The 23201-nt window shown below is 40.1% G+C and overlaps 1 protein-coding gene across 10 annotated transcripts in view; it reads right to left on the bottom strand.

The window, feature by feature from the left end:
* Positions 1-23201, bottom strand: part of Mbnl2 (muscleblind like splicing regulator 2) — a 156636-nt gene that overhangs the window by 33826 nt on the left and 99609 nt on the right. For 4 of the 10 annotated variants that reach the window (XM_005007159.4, XM_023560641.2, XM_003477532.5 and 1 more), the window contains exons 3-7: positions 19523-19687; positions 10355-10555; positions 7534-7797; positions 892-945; positions 89-242 (exon numbers count right to left, since the gene is read on the bottom strand). In XM_005007159.4, coding sequence (XP_005007216.2) covers positions 89-242; positions 892-945; positions 7534-7797; positions 10355-10555; positions 19523-19687 — 838 coding nt within the window. The remainder of the gene's footprint in view (positions 1-88; positions 243-891; positions 946-7533; positions 7798-10354; positions 10556-19522; positions 19688-23201) is intronic. The other 6 variants (XM_005007161.4, XM_023560642.2, XM_005007163.4 and 3 more) reach the window with 2 other exon arrangements.

Below are 23201 nucleotides of genomic sequence, written 5' to 3'. Positions count from 1 at the left end.
TCGAAATGCAAACTAGCTTAAAGAAATGAGAAGAAAGCACATGACCGGAAGGACACGCGGACACAGACGTGGACGGAGGGGCGCGTACCTGTAGGGATGAACGCCGTGTGTTGCTGCAACTGTGCGCTGGTCAGAGCCTGCTGGTAGTGCAAGACGCTGGGGTTAAAGACCGGGCTGGCACCGTTGCTTTTTTCAAGTGCTTGTCTCTTTGGTAAAGGGTGAAGAGCACCGGGAGGAAAGGCCTGCAAGGGAAGAATTTGATACGATGTGTCTAACTTGAAGGAAACACACTTTCTGTGTCCACAGAGATCATCAATCGCAACATTCTTTTTTGTTTGTTTGTTTGTTTTAAAAAAAATGACAGCTAAGGAGATGCCTCTGCCATGCACCTTACTTTAACCAGCGGCAATGTTGAATGAGTGAGAATTTGTTATTGAGAGCGAAAGCATGATTTCTGTAACCCAAAACAGTAGCATCTCAACTAAGGAAAAGAAAAACTATCAAGCAACAACAACGAAAAAAATGACTTCAGCTTTTAAAATGGGTTAAACTATTCTACAGGAGGGAGAAAGAAGCATTTGTGTTATTAATACCTATTCTTTAATTAAATGGCATTTTTTTTTGAATTTTAAGGTTAATAATTACAATAAGCATTTTTCTGGGCCAAGTAATTTAAATTTGCTTCACTCTTTTGGAAAAGGTATTAAAATTTGTTAGGATTAATTTATTTCACAGATTACATATGAAAATGAGATGACTAAACACCTTACTGAATTTTTTCTATCAATTAATAATAATGATTGTTTGCAACCAATATTTTACAAGTAATACAAATCTCAGATGGTTCTCTGAAAAGCTACATGCAAAGCGAAAGGTGAAAGGTCAAAGTACCAGGTCTACAGTTGCTTCGAGAGGTCGCTTCATTGCTTTGGCAGTCGACTGAGTCTTTTAATAACAGGCAGCGAGCACATGATGGCAGTGGGCCAATGGGATTCAAGCGAATTAACATACAGGTAAACAGCAAGCAGAGGTGCATCATGGGAACGGCATTGCATTGTGGATAGGTGAGAAGGAAAAAAATATTCTGAATGCAATATACAACGTACAAAACACTAGGCATGCACAACAACAAAAATGTTCTCTAAAGAAATGAATATTACACCTTAAATTAGTATTGAAGCAAAAATGCATCTACTATACCTTAGTTAAAAGCATATAAGAGAGTAAAATATAGATGTTTGAAATTCAGGAAAGTTAATTAAAACAGCAGCTTGCATACACACCATAAGCATTTTTCATATTGCTTCAGAAAAAAAAAATGCAAAACTTTTAAGGGCCATCAGATTGAAGAACTTCTGATAAGTTAGTTTTCAAATATTAAAAATTAATGAAGGCACCAAGTGCAATCCAAGTTGAAACTTTTCATAAAAATAATTTTTAATTTTAGATTTAGCCTAGCAAGATGAAGTAGCGAACTGAGACAAAAAAATTCAGGCAAAAAAATATTCAAACACAAGATTATTTCGGCAAAATTGTTTGAGTTTGGATCTTTATTTTTTGTCTGAATCAAGTGGATAATTGTCTCAATTCTTTCTTCACTCTGCTAGTGTGGGTCTTGAATTACGGACTAAGGTCCCAAACTTAGTAAGTTTTGCCTTAAATAATGTTTCCAAAATTTCTCACTTTTGTGTAGTTTTCCTGCTTCTAGTGACTAACTTATCATCCATTCTGTTTTCTACTACATTTGAAATTATAATTTAATTCATCTCAAGCAACTTACCGGATTACACTAAAAAATACCCTCTAAAAAGGTATTTAGTGTCCTCGAGTATCAAAATAATTTCTATTTTATAATTCTATTTGTACTTTTAGCTATAATTAGTAATCAAACCAATTAATGAGAAGTGGAAATCTTGGCTAGAGTAAGTACAACTGCTAAAAATAGCAAATAACTGCTTAAAGAATAGAAGTAAAAATATCCTTAACTTATAACCACATTTTTGGAAGATAGTTTCACTTAACTGAAATAATAACAAATATGGATTGATTTAGACCACAACAAAAATTTTCCTATTTCTTGTTGATTACTATAAAAAAATCTAAAAATTTATAAAAAAAATCTAAAAATTCTGTGATGGAATTCTGTGAAAATAAATTCAAAGGAAGAGCTCCAAATGCAAATAAAAATGAAATATCCCTTTTCTGTTTAGCACAATAGATAAATCCCTAAGGTTTGTCTAACAATTCAAAAATTTATATTTTTACATTCTGAGGCAGAAGTATGGAATTTGAAACGAAATGGGGCAGGTCTAAACTCTTAAAATGGGAATAATTAATGATATTTTCCTTGGCAAACAAATGGTTGTCCATCATCATTTGATGATTCAGGGTAAAAAATACAGAGCTGATAGGAGACAGGTAAAGAGTCTTTGGCCATGTGGGCCAAAGGAGTGGTAGGACATGGGAAGGGGTGTGGTTTACAATGGTCAGCGGGGAGATGTGTTTTGGAAGGTAGTTTTGACAGAGGCCATCAAAGCCTATGAAATCAATGTTATGAAAGTAAAGTGATAAACACTAAAGCCAAACCAAAAACCAAAAGGATCTCAACAATGAGACGGTTTCCGGACAGTCTTTCCTGAAGTGTGAGTTCAGCATTACCGAATGTGCATGATGACATGGTCATTGAAAAGCTTTCAGCCCTCAATAGTTTCCCTTCTCCATAGGGTTATGTAACACAGGGCTTTGTCTGCTTTCTATTTTTGTTTTCCTAAAACCACTCTGCATTAACTAAAGACAGGTACGAGCCTATTCTCTAGGCGCACACTGAGAACATTGGGGGTTTAAATGAAAAATCAGTTTGGCCTCAAATTTACAGATTCAATTTTTTCCAATCCTAAGAGTTTCTAGAATTAAAATACTATTCGGTGGGTCTTTTCAGATATACTGACTAGAAGAGACTCCAAGGGCTGTTATTTCCGGACAAATTTTTGATTTAACAAAGCATCGTTCAATGAAGTCCCCAAGTACAGTAAGAAATTTTAATTATTTCTTTTTAGGCTAGTCCTCTGGAAGATTAATATGCTTTCCTTTTTCTTTGTTGAGACCTAATTTTCATAGAATTTAGAATTGTCTATGAGTATAAAGAAACTGAGAACTCTAAAGTGAGCACGAAGGTGGTGCCACGGCTCTACCACTGCACAGTTCTCAGTGCTCGCTTGCTTTATTAGATGCAGCTGTCTTCTTCCCAAATAAACTCTAAAGCCTTGCTGGAAAGGGGACACATATTAAGACTAAAACATGCCACTCACTGCGAAGCACAGACATAGAACATACTTGCAAAATCTATGTGGATGAATAATCCCATGATGATATGGTTTCTAGTACGCAATATTCTGGTTTGGCTGAGATTGTTTGATGGCTGGTATGTTTGCCTACACTGAGAGATCTTCAGGCTCAGATACAACCTTAGAGATCAAGGACTGCATGCATGCTAGGAGCCTCATTAGCCCCAAAGCAGAGGAAGAGGTTTCTCTTCCTTGAGTCCCTATGTGCCACCCATGCGGCATCCTCTGTTCTTGCCTCTCCAACACTTCTGACTTTTTGCTAGCTCTGGGCTCCTCCATCTTTGTGTATGTGGCTACAGGACTAGAAGGAGGTCCAAAGGGCAGTGAGTCTTCCTTTTCTGGGTTGAGGGAGAAGTCTACTGCAGGTCAACATTAGCAAAACAAGGGCCCATGCTAGGCGTTCAGGTAAAGCCCAAATTGGAAGGGTCAGAAAACCCTGACTATAAGTAATAGGATAAAAGGATGTGGATGAGTAGGCTGGAATTCAAAGTTCCTGTCCATGTTTTCTTGAACAATGGAAATTATCTAGCTGATTGCAGCGTGTCCTGTTTCGTTTTACAAACTGGTTCTCTCCTTGTGTGGCCTCATTCTGGTGTCTGTGAACAGTGACCATGTGCATGCAGATCAAATAGTCTTTGTGCTAAAACTATCAAAGAGAATTTGGCTTATTTTCACGTTTAAAAAAATTCTAGCAAGGGTGATGCTTATGTTTTAAGAGTTATTGTACAAGAATAAGGCTCAAAAGGATATAAATATCTCTTTTTCTGAAGTCAAAGCTTTAAATTTTGATTAATCAAAATAAGAGGAAAATCCCCAGACAATAACAAAAATTATGCCATGGAAATGCACTGAATTCAAATGTGGAAGCCAGGTGAATGGAATATTATTTTCACTGCAATTGCTGCTCCCATTTGTCTTTTTAAAGAAGGAAATAAAATAATAGTTTTCCTTTAGTGTATTGGGTAATCCTGCTACTAGGGTAGGAATAGTTTATCTAACTGCACCTAGGCTAGTTTCAAATGACATTCTCACTTTAGCTAAAAAGACGTGACTGATTCAGTAATTTTCATGTCATAGTCAGAGAGACACTGTGGTTTTGTTCCGAAAGTGCATTCCTTTGGGTTGTCTCTGAGGATGTTACAAAATTCTGTGACTTCTCACAGCTCTAAACTTGGACATGGTGTAACAGTCTGAGGAACTGTGGTAACCAATGCTAGTGGCGCCCACCGCAGGAACCTTTATACATCCTGATGAGTGCAATGAGAACTTGCGTAGGAAAGCTCACAACAGAGTTACAGCTGAGGCAGATGACAAGGCCAAGGGACGACCATGCTGTGCAACTGGCCATTTCTGCCCTTACTGCCATCAGCTTGGGTCACCTACTATGATAGATGCTGGATGTACTGTTCCTTCAGTGGCTGAAATATATATTGATTGAAGATGTTAGAACTGGTACTCCTAGAAAAGAGGCAGATAAAATCAAGGCCTAGCCCTAAGATCACTATGAATATCATGGTTTTGTCTTAATAGCTATTTCAGTCATAGGTCCTAGAGTTTTCATGTTCCCAGAGCCTCATCTTACACCCAAGAGGGGAAAAGTAGCCACTGAGATTCAGGTTGCACCAGCTGTAGATCCTGTCACTCTGGCCACAGGGAAAGCCACCGAAAGGACCTTTAACTATGCCTGCCCATCAGATATGATGTAGAAGATATTATTTTCTCTCTTGTCCAAAACTGTAAGACTTGGTGCATTTTATCCACAGCCATGAGCTATGTTATAGAGAGAAGCTGACCTAACTGAGAGTAGTTATCATATCAAGAGAGGCAGGGAAGAAAGAGAGGAGAGACACCACCTGAATTTTAAGTTCCTGGACACAGCCATTCCTGAGCCTCATTTCTCCTCTCCCCTCTTTGAAGGTCACTACATGATGTGGTAATATCCTGCCTTTTCATTTAAGCCACTTTGGTTAGGTGTTTTGTTTCCTGGAATCAGAGTTGTGACAAGTTTGGGAAATATCCAGAATAGCTGTGGTTTAATTACGGCCGACAATGAGAACCTTATGGAAAAATGTGTTCTTAGTGGCCATCAATAAACCAGGTAGGAACAGTTGGGCTGGGCTGAAAAAAATTACAGTGAAAGAAAAGTCTTCTATGGAATGAGATCTTCACTAAGTGAATGACAGAATGGATTCTCCACTAGAGAGGTGTACAGCAGATGCCCTGACACTCTAAGGAAATCCTGTTTCATCAACACTGCATGAATGGTATGCTTTCCTCTTCTCATCTTTCTTCATGTCTGCAAATACAACAGGTTTTCTTTTTTAAAAAACTAGAACTGAAGGTTGAATTTAATATATGTCTTACTGAGCTCTTGTGTGGATGCATACATGCCCATGTATATAGAAATTCAGAAAATAGTGTAACGGCCCGTGGCATTAGAAAGAGGAAGACAAGAGGAAAGAACACAGAAAGTGTTCCAGACCTCTGAGAAGACAGGACAGTGAGACAGGTGAAGGATCTTCTCAAGATGCATGGCGCTGAGCTATGTGACCACAGGCCCCACGAGCTGTGATGCTATCTGGGCAGGATCCGTTGCTTTCCTTCTCTCTGCAGCCCTGTTGCTTACCACAGGTCCAAGCCTCCCCAAGCACTGGAAATAGAATGCTGAGGGATGAGGAGCTTGTTTGGGTGACAGCTACCCTTCCACTTTGGCCAGTTGTCAGGATAGGAGGCCATGGTTGCTAGCTCACTAGAATAATGTGTTTTGAGATGACACCTCTAACCTACAAAGGTCTATTTATCCTTCACAAGGGACAACTGGACACTGAGTCCTCCACAACCTGCTGGGGTCCACCCTGCATCTCCATCAGGTCACGGAGGGGTTTAATTATTACTCTCACTCAACTCTACTTACACTGGGAAAATCTGCCTTGTTTTTCCTACCCAGTAAGTGCTTGATACAAGGCAGGACTCGTCCTTCTGAATGAATGGATGCACAGTGAGTTTACTAAAACTGATTTCTGGTAAGCCAGATCTCAATTTAAAATGAATTCATTAAAGATATCTGTAACCTAAAGCAAAGATTCTCTAACTCTCTTTTGCACCGGAGTCACCTGAGAGGTTCCAAAGAACAAGCCACACGGGACAGTTACATTAGCAGCTTTGGGAGAAGGAATCAAAACGTCGCACGGTTTACCACCGGAAATGTGCCAAAGCAGAGAAGCAGTGTTCTAGGCGAGTGCTTCTCAAATACTAAACTGCACACAAAAATACCTGGGAATGTTTTAAAATTCAAATTCTGAATCTCAAAAGTTTAGAGTGAGCTCCAAGATTGGGAGGTTTAACAGGCACCCAGGTGATCAGAAGGAGGAAGCTTCCGGTGGCCACGGAACCTGGGGCTCTCTGGGATGTGGGAGCTGTAACAGCCTCCTGGGTGATGACAGTGTCGCTCAGCTGCTGCTGCAGGTCTCTAAGGAACAGGAAGGCGAGAAGCAAGCAGGAGCCTGGGTCCCCAGCCCTTCTGTTTGTTTTAGCATCATCCAGCTCCCTACCATGTTCATCTGTTTCATGAATATGCTGTAATAAAATTTAATTGGGGGTTGGGGTGGGGTGCGGTTGAGCAGTATTGCCCATTGTGATTTTAAAAAGAAAGAAAGGAAAAAAAAAAACACACACACACACACACAACAGTGGGGAGGCAGGGACAGGAAGGCCCAGCCTCTGGCGGGGTCACTTGTTGCTAGGCGTCGCTGATCGCCTGTGTTTCCTCTCTGGCTGCCGCAAGCAGCTTGCTGGGGCGCTGCTGGGCTTCAGCGGCCAGGCTTTGCCTCGCTGTTCCCAAGCCCGGTGCCCACCTGCTTGTTCCTGCCAAGGCCCCCGGAGCCCCTCTCTTAGGAGGACCCCAGTTCAGGCCGTGCAGACTCAGAACTGGAGGTGAACCGAGCTCCCAGATCGCATGGGGTTCCCTGCACCTTAGGGATTTATTTATTGTGCTGGAGAAGGAAAAGGAAGGGAGAACAAACAGAACAAGAAGGGGAAAAACAACAACAAAACTTAGGCAGCGGAGCAGCGGGAATAGCAGCCCTCCACGCGTCCCAAGATCGGCGAGCGTCTAGTCCTAGCGCGGAAGCGCCGCCTCCCCGCGGGGACCAGCTTGGTGGCGGCGCGGGCGGCGGGCGGCCGCACTTACCATGACTGTGGCCGCGGCCGCGGCTGCCTGGGCGGCCACCGCAGCTTGGTTGGCTTGGTGCTGCGCTGCTTTGATTTTGGCCTGCAAGTGTGCAGGAGGGTGAAAATATTTGCATTTCTCCCTCATGCAACGCCCCTTTATGTAATCCATACAAACGGTTACGGTGTTGTCGTTTGTGTCGATCATGGTGCTGTCTGCGGGGTGTGCAAAGCGGCAGTCGGTCTCTCCCCGGGCACAGTTTCCTCTCTGGAACTCCCTGCATACCTGGGACAAGGGAGAAGAGCGCGCTGCAGAGGGGAGGCCACCGGGAAGGGCGCTTTTCCTTCCTGTCCGAGGAGGTGGCTCCTGGAAGCACAATGTGTGGCAAACCGACTCGAGTTTCCTTTAGCACCCCCTCCCCTCCCGCTGGGATGAGGCTGTACCTTGAGAAAACAACCTGAAACCTAGTTTAGCTAAAATAACGAAGAAAACGCAACAAAGCTTCCCTTGTCCCCGAGTAACAAAGCATATCATTCTGTTTCTCTTTCTGTCTCTCTCCCCTCTCCTATTCTGGGAGTCACTCTTCAGAGGTAACAGGGTTTGTCGTTGTTATTATTTTGTTTTTGCTTTTGCTTTTTATGGAGCCATAATTTCAACCCCACCAACTGTTGGGAGGGCCCAGCTTGCTGGAGCCCGGAGGCTGGACAGTGGGGTGCTTCTGATGCCTACCCTTCTCCCATCCTCTCCCTGCTCCACCAGCATAGCTGGTGCCTCTAACCATCAGTCACAGGAACTACCGTCTCTGAGACACCGAAAGTTCGATTGTAAAGCCACTATGTTGTTTTTGACAGCCCAAAAAGAACATAAAAATGAAAGCTAAAAGGAGAGAGATCTGGTAAGAAATAGAGGCTAAGAAGTAAGTTGAAGAAAGTCGAATAGAGTTAGAAGTGTTGATTTAAAAAAATCTCCTTAACCCCTAATTCTCCAAATATCTCCAGTAGATAAAATTCTCCATCCTTTGGGGATTTTGTAGGATCAAAATTTTACTATATAAAAAGTATATATAGATTTTTAGAATGTGAAAAGCATTCTTCATTGTGGCCTGAGTATAGAGAACATAAAATAAGATAAATAACTAGTACAATTGTTAGCAGAATTATTAGGTTACTCCTTTTTAAGTTCCAAATCCACCATCAACATGTGTTAAGTGGTAGTTTACATCTCGGTTACCTGTGACATTTCATGAAAAGTTACTAACATAAAATTCCAAGTCTCATAAAATTCCAAGAGCCAAACATCCTTGGGAAACATTGGTGCCTTGATCAGTGCCACGTGAGGTTAAAGGGTAAACAGGGTAAGTCACAAAGTTGTTCATTATTTTCTCTGACTATGGGAGTTCCATCTTTAGATGGTAAAATGTCTGAGTACTAAGACATTCACAGACTGTGAGAAAACCTTTCTCTGCTAGTGGCCTGATTCCTGTCCCTGACCGCGTCATAGGAGGAGACAGGCATTCATCCAGGGTGTCTGGGTGCGGCTGGCTTTGTTTGTGGTTTGAAATGAACTGAAAGCTGCTCAGTAGAGTGGTGAATAATTTTTAAACATGTCTGTGTCTTCCAGCCCTGCTGAAAAAGAATATTTGTCCCTAACTCCTCTAATTTAATTTGATTTCTGCAACAGTCACATGCTGAACACTAAACTGCCTTTGGCCCCAGTAGGTGGAGCCCAAAACACTTTTCCAGTCCCCTAACAGGTGTTCACCCGGATAGGCTGGTTTTAGGTTCTCTTCATGTAGGGATTCATACACATCAGATAGAAGCTGAGTAAAAAGAATACGTCTTTAAAATTATTTGCAGTTTGACACTGAATTGTAAAACATTCACAGGATATTAGGCAGCAAATATTTTGTTGCCCTTAGGGTTTTTTGAGTTAATATTTAATGCACACTGGAAGAATATTCTCTAATGATCCAACATTCTAAGGATGCATAACAACTTTAATCAATAATGGAATTAAAGGAGGTCTTTGAAAAATCTATCTAAATCTTTGCACACATTTACAAGATGATCTTGTGAATATCATAGCAATATTGAAGTAAGATTAGTGGATGAATTCTCTAGCACTGATTAGAGAGAAATTTTACTCAACAAAGTGCAGAAAGGTTGCCTTAATTTACAACTTAAAAAGTTGTATTTCACAAATACATAAGCTTGTTTTCTTGAATTTTATGGAACACTTGAAGTTAAGTTCAAGAAAATATTTCAATGAATAACTAAATTTAGCCAGCCTCCGATTCCCTCTGTTCATGAGCAAAATCAAAAAGGCTGACATTCTGGAGCATACTAGATCAACCATAGTTGTTCTGAAAATACTGAAATCAGATTGTATCAATTATTAGTAGCTGTAGTCCCATTTTCGTCACCCAGAGTATCTCCCACTGTCATGACTGCCTGACTCTTGACCATTTCCAGAACTTTCTAGAATCTAGTTCTAGAATCACATTTCTAGAATTACATTCATATGTGTATGAATGCTGGGTACAGCAGGATGTTTACGCCTAGTGACTTGAGTCAATATTCTGTTGGTTTCTAAATATTTGGCCCTTTAGCATACATTTTATGCAGTTGATGTTTGCTTGTATTAGTTATTATTTTTCCATAGACTAATTTTCTTTATACTTGTCATTAATTTCAAGTCATAGAATTATGAGTGCATAGCTATCAGACGAGTGTGTGTATATGTATGCGTGTATTTTTGGGGGAATTGAATTATCTCAAACAGTCTCTTATATAACATATTTCCACCACAAATGCATCTCAAAACACAAACAGAACAGGAGTACCTCCAGTTTGTCAGTCCTGAGAAGTTTCTGAGTTGCAGTTGAGCCCGGGACAGTGACAGGTGGACTTCCGGGAACAATAACGGGCGTAGTAGGCAGGATTTCCGTTGGGACTAACCCAACTCCAGGGGTTACAGGTGCTAAGTAAGGAGCAAAGCTAATAGCCGTGTTTGTCCCGATGGCGGGACCTACAGGAAAAGTGGGCTGTCAAAGGAAGACAACACAGGAAAAGGATTTCTTTAGAATAAAACTTTAAAAAATCACCAGTGTCATTAAGCAAAATTTTAAAAAATTACCAAGTGTTATTTGAGCAAAATGTATTCATTTATTCACTGCATGTGATAACGTTTGTTAGTCATATAATTCAATGGTAAACTGTAAAACATCCTTGTTTTGCTTAACAAAAACAAAACCCACATGGACCCTCCTTTTCTAAAACCATGCAAAATATGCGAGAACATAGTAGAAACCTAGTTACAGAGAACATGTTAGTTTGTTCCAGTGAAAGTATTTTCAATAAAAGAAGGTAATGTTCCATTCTAATAATTCATCATTCCAAATTATTTAATGATATAAAACCGAGACAGAAAGACTTATGGAGAACAGTGATTAACTTTGATTTCCCTAACATGGTTCTGAAAGGGAAAAGAATAAAAGCAATCCTTTATTATACCTAATTTTCAAGGTGACCAAGTTTATATATGTTCAAAAAGCAGAGCTTCCTTAGGATATTATTTTCCTCAGACTCACCAGGATGTTTCCATTCCCATCACTAGCATGTGTGTTCCCCAAGCTTATGTGCAGTTTTCACATAGACCTACCTTTTATTTTATTTTTTTGGCTTTAGATTTTTTAACCATGTCTCAATCCAACCTCCTGTTCCTGAAAGGTTGGATGAAAAAGTTTGAAATTTTCAACTGACCAGTTTCTCAATTGGCCATTAGAAACTGGTTTGGTTTTGTAAGTCATTGAATCAACACAGCAGTGGTAAGAGTATCTAGTTTCTTATCAAATGTGTTCTCCATTGCTGTATCTATCACCCAGCGATAAGAAGAAATATGCTAGTGGGTTGGTGGGATGATTACTTTTTACAGCTTTACTAACTAATATGCAAATATTTATGCCTTTCAGAAAAGAAATCATGTACATTTCAGAGGACAACAAAGCCGCTATTTCTTTAAAGAATCACTATTTAAAAATTAAGATTTTTCTCCAAATAAATTTTATACTGAATTGGCCTGCATGGCTCTTATTTGTTTGTTTGGCTGGTTTTTTATTATGGGTAATTTTTAACCTATTTGTTTTCAGGACAAGATTTCGGATATTTGCAATCATATGTTAACACAATCTTGTAGCAACAGACTATGTTCTTGCTTGTGAACACTACTTCTGTATTTGTACATTGCGGTAACATTCCTGTTGTCTATTTGTGACTCCAAATGGGTTGTTTAACATATGGCAAGAATAATAATCTATGATTAGTAAACACATTTTTCTTCCCAATAATAGAAGAATGTCTCTTACAGGCGATCATCAGTATATTACCAATAGTTTGTAGAGTAAGTTCCTGGCGAGGCTGAAAGCCTTCCCTGACATGGCAAAGGCCTGAAAATGGTGATTCTATCAATCTCGCATGTATGAATACCGAATAGTTTCCCTAATGTAAGTAATGATTCAAATATATAAAAATATGTGATAATCATGATTCCCCATTATGTGGCCTTGAAGCCTTATAAAATTTTCACTTATTAATTAGAAAGGCTTTACTCTGGGCTTTTTGATATGGAAATATTTGAAGCTATAGTATATGAAGTTTTATCCAAATATTTTAAGGAAAAAGACAGACACTATGGTAACTACTATTCTTTAAAAAAAATTATTTAGCTATTTCTTATGTTTATTTTAATTAAGGGAAAAACTTAAAAAATTAGGATATATAGTAGTAACTCTTTTTGATCTCCTATTAACTTGTTTTGAAGTCCTGTAATACTCCCAAGATCTTGTTTTGACTGATTAGACTCTGTTCCATTCTGTGCGACAGTAGCAAGTTTGAAGGTATAGGCAACTAATTTGAAGGCAATAAGATTCACAAAGATGCCCATTCTGGTTTGACTATTGTCTCCTTTGGAAGTCCTGCAATGTTCACAATGCCTAAGTTTTATTGGTCTTGTTCTCCACTGTTTTGTCCAACTTTATAATATCTAATGAGATAGACAATTCCTTTTAAGGAAACAAGAGACAATGTTGATAACCATTGTTGATGACCTTGTACTCTGTTCTACATCATGTGCTATGTCTATCCTTGGTTTGGACTTACAGCTTTGTTTTGCCATATTTGACTTGATTATCTCCCCCCCAAGAGAGTAATGAGAACTGAGGAGTAATAAAATCCAAAATGTGTAAATTTTGTTATAAAAAAGAGAGGGAGGGAAAAAAAAAAAGAGCTCTAACGGATATAACAACAAGTGTGTTTAGGGATGTTAAATAGCTGACTATATTAATGTTTTTGGATCATTGAACACAGCTGTTTACAGTCTCTCCGTTTGAATGTCTACTTTGTATTCTTTGATACTGTGATTTGAGCAACTATTTCCAAGATGATATTATGTAATCTATTAACAGGTGATTTCTTACTGTTATGTTTATTTTTTTTTTTGTAGTTCTGTATTATGTGTAACCTTACACTGCTTTGTCTTGTTTTGTGTTTTTCTCTTTTTCCTCTTAAATAAAAAAAAAAAAAAAAAAAAAAAAAAAAAAAAAAAAAAAAAAAAAAAGAAAATGGTGATTCTAATGGCCTTTGGAGCTGTGGCTCAGTCCTCCCCTGAGAAGCTCTTACATCTTTTATGGCGGAGACATAAAATTCACTTGGGAGAAAGTTGCAACTTGAGGTCTCAATATGGGAAGTAGATGGAAGGATATTTTTCTCCTTTGATTTTCTTCAAAATTTTTATGTGTATGTTGCCCACTTGAGTCAAAATTATAGAAGATGGGAGTTTTCAGGAACAGTCTTGCAATTTAGGGTCACTGGACAAAATGATTTAATAGTATGTAACTACAGGGTATTAGAATTTTTCAGAAAATCAATTCTGAAAAGTTCTAAATCACAACACATCAGGAATTCAATGGACCAGCTATGCTAGAAACACCCAGGAGGAATTTTTAAAACAGAGATTAACTCTGAGGCAACAGGTCTAGACAGGGACCTTGGACTTTGCATTAAAAAAAATGTAGCATATAGTCTGATTTGTGGCCAGATCTGGGGACCCCTGCCATTGATATGTTACTTGTAGTAAACGAGTAATTTAACTCAGAGACTCATTACTGAAGTAAATGTTTAGAGAAAAGAGCCTCCTCATCTCCATTTTGATTTTTTGTGGAGACGCTTATGTCTCTCACAGATCAGTATGGTGACATAGACACAGACTGTACCTTTACTGTCACTAGTATGTGAGAACTACACGACTCACTCCACAAAACCTTTTTGGATATCAGTAAATCCATTTCAACTAGCCAACATTTACCTTCAAAAGTACACACCACTTGTCCATTGGCCTGAATGATTTAAAATGAATGTCCTACTGTGTGTTATTGTTGATGGCCATATCATCTTTCATAGAGAAATAATGATATTTAAAAGTAAAAATTTGGACTTTAAATGCAGAAAGAACTAAGTTCAAATCTAATGCTTTGCCATTTGCTCATTTTTCTTCAGACCGGGAAGGAGAATTAATCTCTCTGAGCTTTGTGTTTTTCATCTGCAAAGGAGAAGTAAAACTACTTAGCTTAAAGAATTCTGCTGCACAAGATGCCATTCCTATTCTACTTTCCATGACCCAAACTCAATGCTTCTGAAGTGGACTGTAATCAGCATAGCAATACATTAACTAGAAGTATAAAATTGAATTAAACTGTAGCAAATTTCTTGTCTTCTGTTTTGAAATAGGAGCTGAGAAAATAAATATTTTCTATCATGTAAAGCTGAATAATTAGAGTTCATACACTTAGTGAACATAGATCCAATTATATGCTTTTCTTTTTATATACAGTGTTTTTCACTGAAGTTGATTAGTAAAAAAATACGGTCATGGTAATTTGCTGAGATGCATTCTGCATTTTATTATGGGCCATAATATCGTAACTCGTCTGTAAAAATTCTGGTGTTCTCAAAGCATTGTCAAAACACATTGTCTTCTTTAATCTGAATAGCCACAAGAAGCAAGGGTAACAGCAGTAATTACATGACTGCAGGAGAGGGCAGGGTATAAGACAGACACCAAGAAGATAACCCAAGGTCACTGCTGCCGAGGCAGAGTCAAGGCAAAGCACCCACAAATTCTGGCTTCCTGTCTGGGGGCTAACTTCAATACTATGATTTGAATTTGAAATGTATTGAAGGTTTCATTCTCAGTGCAGCAAGGTTCAGTTGGATTATGACCTCACGCGTGGTTTATAGCTTAATGGACTATAGGAAGTTGGAGTAAACTTTAGGAGGTAGGCTGGAGAAAGGACATTAGGGACAGACCTTTGAGGTGTGTATTTTGTTCCTGGCCACTTCTTCACTTTTCTGCTTCCAGCCACTATGAGGTGAACAGCTTAGCTTTGTTCTACCATGTGGTCCCCACCGTGATGTTCCGCCTCACTAAAAACCCAGCAATCATGGAACCAAGCGACCATGGGTGGAAATGTCTAAAAGTGAAGTGAAAATAAATATTTTCTTCTTTTTAGTTGTTTTTCTGGGGTATTTGTCAGGTGACAGAAAGCTGAGAAACTCATCCACTCTTTTGTACTCCTAAATTTCGTTTCTTAAAGGGAGGAGGAAAAATCAGCCCAGTACTCTAGCTGCCTGTATGCTTTCGGACATCAACAGGGAGAGGCGCGTAGCCTCCACCCGACTGAGCTTTGATAGATGGGATATTTTGGACCCTGCTGCCTTGGAAAAATGCCACTTAGATCCCGGAATAAAGTGAATCTCCTGGGATGAAGTCAAGGCCGACAACACATTTCGGTGTCTGAATTTGGTTCACGGCTGGCAGCTGAGAAGAGAGAAGGGCAGCTCTTTGCTGATCCATTCTGGAAGCAGAGCGTCTCCAGCCTGGATTGAGCCTGCAGTTCCTGCACAAGTGCTGCTGCCAGGCTGTCAGTGGCAGAGACCATTTGGTCCCTGTCATCGCTCAGAGGCAATCCCCAGCTGAAGAGGCCAGAGGACAAGACGTGTGGAAAGCCTTGGTGAAGATACTCGCTTCCGAAACGCTGGCCTTGCTGCTTCCTCCCTCTGTTTCTCACCTCCTGTCTTTTTTCCCCCCATTTCCCTTTCTCTGCTTTACTTTCCTGCTATATCAGTAAGTCTTGGTTTTGCAGAGCTGGGCGGGAACCTGTAACAAAAGACGTTACAGGTCTCAGTCAAGGTTAAATGTTGAGGTTCTGCCCTGAGAGACATAGGAAAGCATTGAAGGATCTTGAAGGAGGGACAGGATCGTAGTTATGTTTTTAAAAGATTTCTTTGATTGCTATATGTAAGATATGCCACAGTAAGGCCAGAGTGGGATGGAGAGCTTAGGAAGGAAACCCTTAGAAGGTGTTTTGAGGGAAGGTGGATGCTGGCCCAGACGAGGGTTCTGGGAGGTAGAAGAGGGTGGATTAGAAATGCTGAAGCACCGTGCGCTGAGCATGTGTGGGGGAGCTGGCCAGTTTTCAGTTTGAGTTAGTGGGTTGATTTGCCATTTATTGAAATGGAAATTTAGTGACATTAAGAGGTTAGTTTTGAACATGTCAGGTTCAATAATACATTCAAAGGTGAGTCCAGTAGGAAGGTGGAGGAATGAGCTGGAGGCTCTGAGGAGGTGTCTGGATGGAAACATGGATTTGGAGCTTTTCAGTTAGAAAAATGACTTAAAGACTCAGGGACAAATGAGACCACTGAGGAGAGAACGGACAGAAATCTGAGAACCTCAACCCTCAACGTATAATACAACCATGAAATGAGCAACAGAGAAATAGAGGAGAGAGAGAGAGAGAGAGAGAGAGAGAGAGACAGAGAGAGAGAGAGAGAGAGAGAGAGAGAGAGAGAGACAGAGAGAGAGAGAGAGAGAGAGAGAGAGAGAGAGAGAGAGAGAGAGGTCACTAAGAGGTTGGATTTTTTTTAAGTTTTTTAAAGTGATTATAACAAAAACTATAAATTAGCTAGCTTTTAAATGACAGAATTTTTTCTCTTACAGTTCCAGGGAAATCTAAGGTCAACACACTGGCAGATTAAATGTTGGCGAGGGTCCGCAACCTGGTTCATAACTATTTCTTGCTGAGTCCTCCCAGGGCAAAAGGTCATTTTATCTCTTATTCTAAGAGTACTAATCCTACTTGTGAGGGCTCCGCTCTGTTGACCCAGTCACTTCCCAAAGGCCTTACTTCCAAATACCATCGCCTTTCGCTTAGGATTTGAAACATGAATCAAGGGTAGACATAGATATTTAGATTATAACAACAGCGAAGACCAAGAGTGACCACTGTGACCACTGGTTTGGTAATATGGAAGACACTGGGGAGAAATTTCAGGAGAAAGAGTTCAAGGGTGGGTGTACGGAAGGAGTGCAAAATATCCTTAATGGTTTAAAATGTTTAATTTAGAAGGAGTATTAAAATTGGAGTGATTCTGGCTGCTGTTTATTAACTTATTTTTCTTAAGTAAATTCTACATCTATTAAGTTGCTTGTAGTTGTAAACAAATCATCACAAACCTATAGAATAGTACATATTTATCTTCTATAGTTCTGGAGGCCAGAGATCCAAAGTCAGTTTTACTGGGTCCAAACCAAGCTGTTGGCATGGCCATGTGGATTTCCCCCAGAGGCTCTTGGGAGGATCTATTCCTTATCATTTGCACCTTCTGCTGATTGTAGGCATTCCTTGGCTTGTGGCCACATCATTCCAGCTACTGTCTCTTTGGACACAATACCTTTCTCTTGTCTGTGCTAGCTCTCTTTTTGCCCATCTCTTAGAAAGACACTTGTGGTTGCATTAATCTAGGAGGACAGAATTGTCTTAAAATGCTTAAATTAATTACATCTAAAAGACCTTGTTTCCATATAAGGTGACACATATAGGCTACAGGAAACTTCAGGACCAACATTCAGCTAACTCCACTGTGCTACAATAACGTTCTTGAAATTCTGAAGAGAGTCGTTGGTAGAGTTGATAAGTTTTAGACTTGTCATGTTTTTTTTTTTTAAATAATTCTTTGATTTAAAATCCTCTACTGAAATATTTAAACTGGTTTGTGTGTGTGTGTGTGTATTTGTTTGTTTATTTGTTTGTTTTGAGACAGGGTCTTGATAAATGGTGCTGGCTGGCCTTTAATTTGCTTATGTAGCCCAGATTGCCCTCAAACTCATGGTGATCCTTCTGCCTTAGCCTCTCGAGTGCTTGGATTACAGGTGTTTGCCACATGCCAAATTTAATATTTCTTTTTTTTTTTTGAGAAATGGTGATAATTAATTGTAGTTAATATTTGAGACTAATACATAACATAACTTTCAATAGTTAATGGCAGGAATGGGATTTTCATATTAACACCTCTGTTATTGAGTGCTAGGGTCAATTCTTATTAATTCTGAGTAAGTAGGAAGTGTCAGACTTAAATGAATGAGACACATAATGTCCTGTTACCATGTTGACCTTGCTGGATCTAAATTTGTTGCCAAAAACACTACTTAATATGCATAACTGTATTATTTTAGCATTTGGGTAATTTAATACCATATCTTAAATGTGTGCATCAATAAAAACCCCATAAATTATATATGTATATTGTTTAAACAGAGCCAGAGGGATACATGTATTTGAGGCCTCCTCCAGGCAGCCTTCCCTCATCCAATCTCACTCCCTTTTTGTGTGTTTGTCCATCCCCAAAAGGAGTGATATCCTTAGGGAGTGACCCACAAAAAGGACTCCTCAACCTGGAATCTCTTGCCCTTGTTTCTTTTTTTTTTTTTAAACTCTGCAAAACCAGTTCTGGCTCTGTGGTAAAGAAACCTGAAGATAAGCAGAATTGGTTACAATCAGCCCAGATTCTCTCCTCCCCTGCTGGCTACTGCCACCTGCCCCCACCCTTCTCACAGGCACACAGTCTGAAAAATGCAGCTCCCCGGCAGTCACCCCTTTTAATTAAAAAAATAACTTTTTCAGCATCTGTTGAGTTTCAAAGCTATTTGCTCTAATTGTAACCAAAGAGACAAAGTAGGAGACATCATGTTAGGACTTTTCTGACAATAAAGACTGATTTTTCTACAATAGTCCTTTGTGCACGCACTTTTTTTTAGAAGAAGCAGATTTCACTCACTTTGGCTTTGTTGTTTTAAATTAGTTTGTGTTTGACAAGTAGTTCACGAATGTAAAGGAAGCCCACTAAAATCAGAGGCACTCCTTTCCCCCGGGCCTCATTTCTAGAACAATTTCCAGACCTTTCAGGAAGTATGTTCAAGCACTGCAATCAGGGAGAACACACTACACAATACCCTTGCATTTGCTTCACTCCCTGGCCATTAACTTGTGGTCCTCGGTCCAGTTTCCACACCCGTTGCAGGCCTACTAGGCTGGGGATAAAGTGACTAGGCAGAGTGTTCCGGCTTGGACCCTGGCATCGGTCTTAATGGAGCTGTAATCTGGCTCCTGCTGCGAGCATGCTGCAGAAAATACCTTGGATAACGTGAATTCAAGTCCCAGCTCCCTGATTCATTACCTGCGTGACACTGGAAATCCTTCCTCTCATTTCTCACTTTCTTCCACCGTAGAAATGATGCCACTGAACTAAATAAACTTCTGCTACGTTGCTAAAGAAATCTTAGGTATCACAACCTCTTCAGTACATAATTAACCCACCCTGGCATAGAAAATGTAGAGCTGGTTCCCTTCTACAATGGTTCAACTATGGACTTTACTGATGAGAAAGAGTTGGAGTGACGCATGTTTTGTACATGTTGATTAGAAACTGTCTTTGCCTTGTTTCTATATGTTTTCCATTTAATTTAAGAAATAACTTTTTCAGCATTTGTTGAGTTTCAGAGCTATTTGCTGTAATCGTAACCAAAGAGACAAAGTAGGAGACATCATTAGGTCACTGTGGCGTTGCCTGTACCAACACTTTCATCAGCCTGCCCAGCTCAGCTAAGACACACTCACCACTGGATGAAGTGGAGTTCCTGGAAACATAAACTGCATCTGTTGGGCAAGCATCGCTGCTGCAGTTTTTTGCTGGATCAAATTGTTCCTTCCATTAATTTCTAGTTGAGTTTTTAAGTGTGTCGGAGGATGAAGATACTTGCAGTTCTCTCTTGAACAACGGCCCTGTAATGTGAAAACATTGGTGTTTAGAAGCATTAAGAGCAACCTGCAGCTCCTGTGTGGAGCAATTCACACTCACTCACTCTGCATCCACCATAGTAAGGGCTATATGCGTGTGTGTATGCATGTGTGTATGCATGTGTGTGTGTGTGTGTGTGTGCGTGTGCGTGTGCATGTGTGTGTGTGTGTGTGTTGGGAGGACTGAATCAAAGTGAAGCAAGGTTGCTTGAATCTGTTGACCAGAGAAGATTCCAAGGTTCCCTTCTTAGCTTCTGTTTCACCTCAATAACTTCTCCCTCCTCTCCTCCTGTCCTTTTCCTTCCTTCATTCTTTCCTTTTCTTCTTTCTTTGAAACCCTGACAATAAATTTCAAAGAAACGTGACTGCTGAGAGTAAAGAAAAAGAATGTTTTCATAGAGAGGATGGGGCAATCAGAAGGGCACATTTACTGTGACCCATCCAACAGCCTTTGAACCTGCTGACCATAGATTCACACATGCAAGAGTGCTGTCAGTGGGAATAATTAGGAGACACAGTTGTGCAGCAGAGATGGGTAAGAGCGTTGCGTGTGTCCAGACTGGCTGAGGGTGTCTGTATTTCAGATTGTTGATGCAGCTGCAGAGGGGGCACAGGAGCTGACCTATCTTGGTGGCACATGCACAGGTGAGGAGCTCAGGCATGAACCTGGGTAACCCCCTTGTGACGCATTACTTTGCCACATGAAAGCAGCTACCTCTTATCCACACCCTACCCCATGACAGGAGCATCTTTTAAGTCATGGCATAGTACAGTGAGGAATGTTTATGATCACAGGCACATGTGGACACTGAAGACGGCAGAACAGGAAATAATAAAAACCTCAGTGTCAAGTGTGCATATAACCAGTTTGGGTGAGTTACTGCATACAGTGTTGTATATACTTTGTCCCCAAGTTTTCAGAAGTACCAATTGTGAGAACCGTGCTAATGCGTGAGTTATGCAACTGCTGGAGAAAGAGCAGCAAACTGTTAAGCAGTTTGAGCATTATCATCCCCTAAAGAATCAGTCTATCTGCAGGAGAAGAGGATATGGGTTTGTTTACCAGATGTAAAAATAATTTTGAAAGCAAGCTTGGCAGATCTGGGGGAACGCGTGTTTACAGTCATCCTAACTCTAAACATCTGGGGTTCTCACTCCGCTTCCCACTAATTTCAGCTGCACTTCTAGCAGCTCGAGCTTCCTCTGCGGTGTGTGACTCCCCCTCACTGCCGCAGAGAGGGCCTGGCTGGCACCCTGTGCGCAGCCCTGTGGTCTGTGCCGTCAGCCCGTCCTAAGGGTCGGCTCTCAGTAGCATTAACAGTTACGTCACCCTCTCAGGCAGGATAACAAGGTGGGAAGTGGGGACATTAGACGGAACAGGATGTCTAATAAAAGTCTAGAGCAATGGGCAATGCCAGTGGGTCTCCTTCTCAAGTTCACATTGCAGATGTTTCCGGTCCTCTTCCTAGATACAGACAGATGCCCTAGGGCATGTATTGGACAGTCCACTGTAAAGTCAGATGTAAACTAGAACTGCTTCTTGAAACTCATCGCATTTAAAGCAGCCTAAGAAGAACTGTTTCTTTCTCCATCTTTCTCTGTATAAGTCTGCTCAATTATTATTAGTTTTTTAAAATCCTAACTGTACTCACTGCTTTGTGACTTCCCACAGTCCCTCTAGCCCTGTCACCTTGTTTCAAGCATCTCTTACTTTACTCCTCTTTTTTCCCTTCCTGGACAGTGAACACTCTGAGTCTTTCAGGTTGTTAAAGTTACCTCTCTGGGACCAAAGCTCCTACAGAGCACTTGTGTGAGCAGTCTGTGAGCTGGCTGCCTTCGTGTCAGATCCCGAGAGCAATCCTGTCATCAGTGATAGGAAGTGGTCACAGCATACAAAACACAGCTACTGCCCCTCAGCTGACTGCAGGACAATTAACAGAATGGCATTCCTAGATTGAGGTTAACTCTCCTCAGGCTTTTCTCTGGTACCCTCAGTCCATACTCTCTTTGGCCACAAACACTACTTGGCAGCTGACACCTAGGGAGACTGGTGTATACAAGATGCACCTGGGAGTCTGTGTACAGATATGCAGATATGTGGAGGGCTTTGAGAAAGAAAGCAAGAATTCCATAGAAAAAAGATGGAATCAGTGAAATACCTACCTTTCCACAAGTAGGCTAAATTGTGTTCACTCATTTGATTGTTAATTTGACCACCAGTCTTTTAACATAATGTTTGGAACTGCTCATATGAATTGCAATTTGATTGGAAAAAAGTAGCTTTTTTTTGTTTGTCTGTTTTGTTTTTTTCCTTTTTATCGGTACCAGGGATCGAACTCACAACTGCCTGCTTGCAAGGCAGGTGCTTATGCCGCTGAGCTAAATCCCCTCTTTTTTTTTTTTTTTTTTTTAATCAGTAGTGTTATTGCTTCATATGACTGTGACTCTTAAGAGAACAATAACTATTTTTGGCTAAGAGCATATGGTTTATAACACTGAATTCATAATTTATTGATGGAACCTTCCTTTTCATGAAATAATGTAATTTCCTAATGTCCTCTTACACTAGCATAAAGAAAGCTATCGATCACCCAGGTGCCAGTCAGTTTATATATGGTTATCTCATTTTTTCCTTACCACAGCAGTAAGGATCTCTGCTTCCCCAAAAGGCAGATGGGATCAGAATTATAAGGCAGTCACTCAAGGTGATGTCTGGTAAGTGGTAGGCCAGTATTTTAAATCCAGGTCTACCTGCCTTAATTTCATTATGATACCAAATTAGTTGCTAGCCATGATTAAGATCTGGGGCAAATAAAACTCTAGCACTATCCTTCATGGAGTAATAGAATGCATAACAAAATTTTAATTGTTATCTTCCTGGATTTGGGAATGAGAAAAAATATTCACCTGGCTTGTCTATCAGGAGGACGACACAGGAATAGCACATGGCTAGCACTGGGCTAACTGCTTGCCTCTGCTGTTCCTAACTCTATGATTTGGAATGATCATCAGTTTTTTTTCTTCACCTATACAGTAAAAATAATTGTCGTGTCATCCTCCAAGAGCAGTTGTGCAATTAAGTGAGTTAACACATGCATAAGCTTTAGAGAAACGCCTGGCAAATAGTAAGTATAGAGTAAGTGTTGCTATTAATGTCAAAGAAAGAAAAATATTTGTGTATGATATTTAGTTTCCAGTAAGTACAGGATCATACACTTAGTACTAAAATTTCCCATCAAAACATAAGAAAGTCTTCTTAATTATGTTTACTCAAATATTTTGTATTTGAAGTTATTTTCAGTTCTACATGGTATTTTTTCAAGTACTTATATTTAAGGAAAGCCCTGAGCCCTGGTTGTATCTGGCATTCATATTCTGAAGAATTTTGGTCCATGGTCCATGGATGTCTGAGGCATGCAAGCACTAGGAGACTCTAGAAAATAGAATTTGTGTTAAGGGATCCTAAAGGATTCTAAAATCCTAAAGGAAAAGCTACTGT

This window comes from Cavia porcellus, unplaced genomic scaffold (assembly GCF_034190915.1).
Source record: "Cavia porcellus strain 051 isolate PalLab524CR breed Dunkin Hartley unplaced genomic scaffold, mCavPor4.1 scaffold_4, whole genome shotgun sequence".
Classification (NCBI taxonomy): Eukaryota; Metazoa; Chordata; class Mammalia; order Rodentia; family Caviidae; genus Cavia; species Cavia porcellus.
This window is presented reverse-complemented; position numbering and strand designations above follow the sequence as displayed.